Genomic DNA, 6,180 nt, shown 5'->3' on the forward strand with positions numbered 1-6,180 from the left:
AACAAGGAAGCTGCAGACCAGCGCTGCACCGGGCCACAAGGGCATGTGTGTGTGTGGGGCAGTTCCAGAGGAAGAGGCCGCTTAGCCACTTTCACCTGAAGGATTAATGCATTAATTACGCAAATGGACGAAGGAGCGCCTTCTATGCAGGGGGCACAGCACGTGCAGGGCTGGAAGGCCGAGGAAGGCTGTGGAAGGTTGTGTCGGCATCAAGGAAGGTGAGCCTGATGTGACAGATGGCAGAGTGCTGAGGGCCACATCAGGGACTCCATGTTCACCCAAAGAGCAGCGCGGGGCAGGTGAGGCGGAAGCAGGGAGTGATTCCATCTGTGATGCCAGGACAGGCCAGGCCTGGCTGCCGTGTGGACTACAGTAGAGGAGGCCTGTGAGGGCACAGCTGCAGCAGTAGGAAGTAGTACTGGTGTCCAGGAGAGGGGGATGGGAGCCTGGAGGAGGGAAGGGTGATTGGAAGGGCAAGAAGCGGCAGACTCGCTAGAGGTTCCGGGGGAGAAACTGGGAGGATCTAGTGACAGGTTACAAGGTAGGGGAGTGGGAGATGTCAACAGTCACACCCAGGTCCCTGTTCTAGAAACCAGGATAAAGGAGGTGCCTTTCATTGAGATAGGAGGTACCCATTTCAGTGAGCAAGAGATATGAGGCAGGGGAGGGGTGGGGGACAATTTCAGTTCAGTCTTGTGTAGTCTGAGATCTCCTTGAAACATCCTAGAGATGTCAGGAAGGCAGCTGGGTCTCTAAGCTTACTGCTCAGAGGGAACTCCGAGGCAGGAGATGTGTGTCTGCAAGCCACTGAGGATGCTCAGACCACAGGAGGAAGAAACAGAGAGAAGCCTTGACCAACAGAGAGGAAGGCCATGGTGTTCACAGGCTGGAAATGGAGGAAGAGCTGGCAAAGCCATGGAGGTCGGGCAGGGAACACCCCACCCCTGCGCTCTCAGGCATGTTTCCTAGAGGACTTCACGGGAATGTGGTACAGACAAGGACCCTGAAACACTCAGGCGGTGACACCGAGAAGCAACTGATGACTGTCATTGCTTGGGTGGAGTTGTGGTGGCAACAGGGAGCCTGCAGAAGAGTGAGTGGAGGAGGAAACCTCATTTTCTTTTTTTGAGACGGAGTCTCGCTGTCTCCCAGGCTGGAGTGCAGTGGCTCGACCTCGGCTCACTGCAAGCTCCGCCTCCTGGGTTCACGCCATTCTCCTGCCTCAGCCTCCTGAGTAGTTGGGACTACAGGTGCCCACCACCATGTCCGGCTAATTCTTTGTATTTTCAGTAGAGACGGGGTTTCACCGTGTTAGCCAGGATGGTCTCGATCTCCTGACCGCGTGATCCGCCCACCTCAGCCTCCCAAAGTGCTGGGATTACAGGCATGAGCCACCGCCCCCGGCACTTCATTTTCTTTGTGGAGTAGGAGGTGCAATGGGCACTAAGAGGGTGGTTATGGAAGTCTGAAGAGTTTGGGGAAAGTTTCTGTTGGGGGTGAACTGTGTCCCCACAAAGATATGTGGAAGTCCTATTCCCCGGTCCTTGTGACGTGGCCTCCTTTGGAAACATGGTCTTTGCAGATATGGGTAAGCTCAGGTGAGGTCATTAGAGCAGGCCCTAGTTACATATGCCGGGTGTCCTTTTAGGAAGAGGAGAAGAGATGCAGACACACAGAACGGAAGGCCGGATGACACCAGAGGCAGGGCTGGAGCAGTGCATCTGCCCGCCAGGGAGTGCTAGGCTTGCTGGGAACAGCAGGAGCAGGACAGCAGCTTAGGGCAGACTCTCCCCTCAGCCTTCAGAGCCAGCGGGCCCTGCTGACACCTGATTTTGGAGTTCTGGCCTCCAGAGCTGCCAGAGCACCTTTCTGTTGTTGAAAGCCACCCAGTTTGTGGAAATGATTAGAGTTCCAAATGGCCATTGTGGAACATGAAGGAGGGTGCTGACGGAGGAGGATGCCTCAGCATCCACAAACAGCACTGTGGCGCCATTTCCGGTGGTGACCATGAACTGATAGTGGCTTAATGCTGATGAGCCTTAAGGATTCCTAAACATGTCCCCAAGCCACCAAAATAGCTAGGGTGAAAGAACTGCCCACGTACTAGGGCTTTCATAATACTGGGGTTCGACATCTGTGAAAACTGATGATGGATGTTGTTTTCTTTTTCTTTCTTTTTTTTTTGAGGACAGAGTTAAGCTTTTGTTGCCCAGGCTGGAGTGCAACGGTGCGATCTCCGCTCACTGCAACCTCCGCCTCCTGGGTTCAAGCGGTTCTCCTGCCTCAGCCTCCCGAGTAGCTGGGATTACAGGCACGCGCCACCACGCCCGGCTAATTTTGTATTTTTAGTAGAGATGGGGTTTCTCCACGTTGGTCAGACTGGTCTCGAACTCCCAACCTCAAGTGATCCACCCACCTTGGTTTCACAAAGTGCTGGGATTACAGGCGTGAGCTACTGTGCCCGGCCTGATGGATGTTGTTTTCTTCATGAATAACCTAGAGTAGAGTTCGTTTGAACACACACACACAGGCACACATACACACGCATACACCCCCCGACATACATGCATACAGATGCACACACACACCCATATGCACACACCCACGTGTGTGCACACATATACAGATGCACACATAGATATGCACATACACACACCAACACACATACACGCACATAGGGATGCACGCATATACACACACACGCACACACATACCCACATGCACACACACGTGTGCACACACTCACAGATGCACACACACGAGAACAACAGCAACACAAACAACGTGGGCCCGAAGCTACCACAGTCAGGCTCCTTGCTTCTGAGCACTCACTTGCTCCAGGTAAATATCCACGCTGCCTGTTGAGGTTGTGCTGATGTAAGCAACTGCCAGGAATGGATGGACAGGGTGCCAGCTGATGTGTGAGGGCGACCCCGCTGCATCTGGGGCTTCTATCTGGTGGTCAAAATAGAGGGCCATGACAGAACTCAGGCCTGCTCAGCGCTGAAACCTGCAGGGAAAAAAAATGACCAAGTCCAATCAGTTTTAAATAAAACAAACAAAATGACTATACATGGAATGACAAAAGGGAAGCATCCCAAAGCTACCATTGGAAGACCATCGGCAACTTGAAAATGCCTTGTGGACTGAGCAGACAACCTGATGCGAGGAGATCTCCAACAGGGAGAAATGCAGACGAGAAGTAGTTAGACTCGGAATCACCCAGGCTGTGGGAGAGAGACGAGTACAAGTCACGGCCATCAAAGGAGGAAAGAAAGCAAAGCCCTGCAGCCTAGACTACTCATGCAATCCTCAGTAACTTTCATTCCAGTCACAATAGGGACAAGTTCTATTTCTGTAGTTGCCTTTTTTTTCCTTTTAGACCAAGTCTCGCTCTGTTACCCAGGCTGGAGTGCAGTGGTGTGATCACGGCTCACTGCAGCCTCAAACTCCTGGGCTCAAGGGATCCTCCCACCTCAGTCTCTAAAGTAGCTGGGACTACAGACATGCACTACCATGGCCAGCTAATTTTTAAATAATTTGTGTAGACACAGAGTTTTACTATGTTGCCCAGGTTGGTCTTGAACTCCTGAGCTCAGGTAATCCTCCTGCCTTGGCCTCCTAAAGTGCTGGGATTATAGCTGTGAGTCACCGCTGCCTTTTAAACAACATTTTCAAACAAAATAAAAGCAAACTGCTCCAGAAGAGAGTACTGGTACAGAAAAAAACCAGTACTTAATTTCCAGTAAAGCATAAAATCAGACTGTCCGCTACCTCTGACTCACAGGTGGTAGAAGACAGAAGGCTTCCTCCATTAGAGAGTCAAGAACACACAGCTGCAGCAGCTGTGAGAAGTTGAGCTTGATCAGTTACGTGAATTTAATCGCTCTCATTCTTCCTCTCAGATCTGGAAAAGATATACATATTGTCCCTTTTCAGGAAGGTTAGGGTGATACATGAAGTGATAGTCTGGTTACTCTCACTTTTTTACACCTCAGTCAATTTGAAGAAGTTAACTGGCAGAGAAGAGCATATTTGTAGACATGTTTGCCACCATTTAAAATTATTCAGGACGGGTGCGGCGGCTCATGCCTGTAATCCTAGCAATTTGGGAGGCCGAGGTGGGCAGATTGTGTGAGCTCAGGAGTTCAAGACCAGCCTGAGCAAAATGGAGAACGTGCACCGCCGCCCCCGCCGCCGTCTACTAAAAATACAAAAAATTAGCCAGTTGTGGTGGTGCACGCCTGTAATCCCAGCTACTCTGGAGTCTGAGACAGAAGAATCGCTTGAACCTGGGAGGCAGAGATTGCAGTGAGCTGAGATCACCCCACTGCACTCCAGCCTGGCAACAGAACAAGACTCTGTCTCAAAAAATAAATTAAAAAAAAAAAAGAAACCCAAACAACAAACAAACACACATTCTAGATCAAAACCTGGGCAATTTAAAACAGCAAAAGAAACCTTTAAATTAAAAAATATGTATTTTGTTTAGAGACAGGGCTCCCAGGCTGGAGAGCAGTGGTGTGATCATGGCTCACTGTAGCCTTGAACTCCTGGGCTCAAGTGATCCTCCTGCCTCAGTCTCCCAAGTAGCTGGAATTGCCTCTTAAAATGAGTTTTGGCCGGGCGCAGTGACTCACACCTGTAATGCCAGCACTTTGGGAGGCTGAGGTGGGTGGATCACGAGGTCAGAAGATCGAGACCATCCTGGACAACATGGTGAAACCTCGTTTCTACTAAAAAATACAAAAATTAGCTGAGTGTGGTGGTGCCTGCCTATAATCCCACCTACTCAGGAGGCTGAGGCACAAGAATCGCTTGAATCCAGGAGGCAGAGGTTGCAGTGAGCCAAGATCTCACCACTGCACTCCAGCCTGGGCAACAGAGCGGAACTCCGTTTTGGAAAAAAAAAAAAAAACAGTTTTAACATGTTGCAGCCAGCCAAGGTTACAAACCCTGGGGTATGGGAAATTAGTATCTAACAAGTTTACTCGGTGAAAATATTTCTCTGAAAAATGAGTGATACGTTAGTACAACACTGGGTACTAACTATGAAGGCAAATGGTCCTAATTCCTTTCTTTCCCGCCTGGGGTTTTTCAAGGTTCCCGCCCGGCTTTGGGTAAGGGAGTTCTCAGGGCTTGATGGCTTTGCCTTTGTCCTGTGCTTCTTGCCCAGTGTCCCCACACAACGCTGGGCTTCTCCGTGGCTGCATTTAGACTTTACTGTAAATGTGAGTTTCGCTGCTCACACACTGCCCCCCATATTATCTTTCCCAGAGAGCCGGAGGCACCCAGTATTCCCAGCTTCTTAGAACAGTGCCTTGCACAGAACAGGCCCTGCGCGGATGAAGCTGCGTATTAGCAAGGAGAGAGTTTCTTCCTGTTGTGTTATTAATATAAGAAACGGGTTGCAGGCCTGACTGAATGAGTTCCATTTTTACACAATGCATTAATATAATTCTTCATAGTTCCTTTCACCTGCATTTTAACAAGTTCCCAAAATGAGTATTATCAGTATAATTTATAAAAGTTGACATACGGAGGAGAGATGGCTACCAATAAAATAGTTACGTACTTGATGACAATCTGCAATAGCGTTAGCTCAGAAACAAGTACCCTTCTTTTCCTTGAAACAAAGTCCCAGTCTCCGGAACATACAACTGGGAGATCTATCAACTTTGGGGAACCAGAGAAAAACTGTATTTATTCTAACTGATGTACTCCTCTCACTTTTAGGCGTCCAGCGTCTCCAGAGCCTCTACAAGTGCCTCCATTAAACCAGCTTTTGGAAAGAATCTGTTAAGCCCATTCAGCTAAGCGGCACGGGGTCACAGGGCTTTGAGTAGCCTTCCTCCTCTGTGACGCCGAGTAGGGAACCCCTGGACGGGGCTCCACGGTGGACTCTCAGGGGCAGGCACCCGGGACCACCCTACAAAGCCTCGCTCTCCAGGCCACAATCCAGAGCCTCCGGTCTGCGCAGGGTCCTCGTTGCATCCAGCGGGCGGTATCGAGAAGCCATGCGCTGGCGGTTTGATGCAACGCGACCCTCAGAGCCGACCCAGCGTGTGACCAAGCATAGAATTTTTTTTTTTTTTTTTGCTCCTCTCGTTAGTCCCGCTTCACCTGGGGTATGTGATGGCGCCGCCCACCTCCCCACCCCGCCCATTCCAAAGGGACTCT

At 50.3% G+C, this 6,180-nt stretch overlaps 1 protein-coding gene and 1 long non-coding RNA gene across 2 annotated transcripts in view; one reads left to right on the forward strand and one right to left on the reverse strand.

Annotated features, from left to right (window-relative positions):
- Window positions 1–6,180, reverse strand: part of IFT140 (intraflagellar transport 140) — a 115,834-nt gene that overhangs the window by 108,117 nt on the left and 1,537 nt on the right. Inside the window, exon 3 of the mRNA XM_011966937.1 lies at window positions 2,833–3,010. Coding sequence (XP_011822327.1) covers window positions 2,833–2,979 — 147 coding nt within the window. The 5' untranslated portion in view covers window positions 2,980–3,010. The remainder of the gene's footprint in view (window positions 1–2,832; window positions 3,011–6,180) is intronic.
- LOC105529724 lies at window positions 151–6,093 on the forward strand. The gene is made up of 2 exons (XR_001004555.1): window positions 151–218; window positions 5,737–6,093. It is a non-coding gene; the product is annotated as an uncharacterized LOC105529724 (long non-coding RNA).

Source organism: Mandrillus leucophaeus, unplaced genomic scaffold, assembly GCF_000951045.1.
Source record: "Mandrillus leucophaeus isolate KB7577 unplaced genomic scaffold, Mleu.le_1.0 Scaffold78, whole genome shotgun sequence".
Taxonomy (NCBI): domain Eukaryota; kingdom Metazoa; phylum Chordata; class Mammalia; order Primates; family Cercopithecidae; genus Mandrillus; species Mandrillus leucophaeus.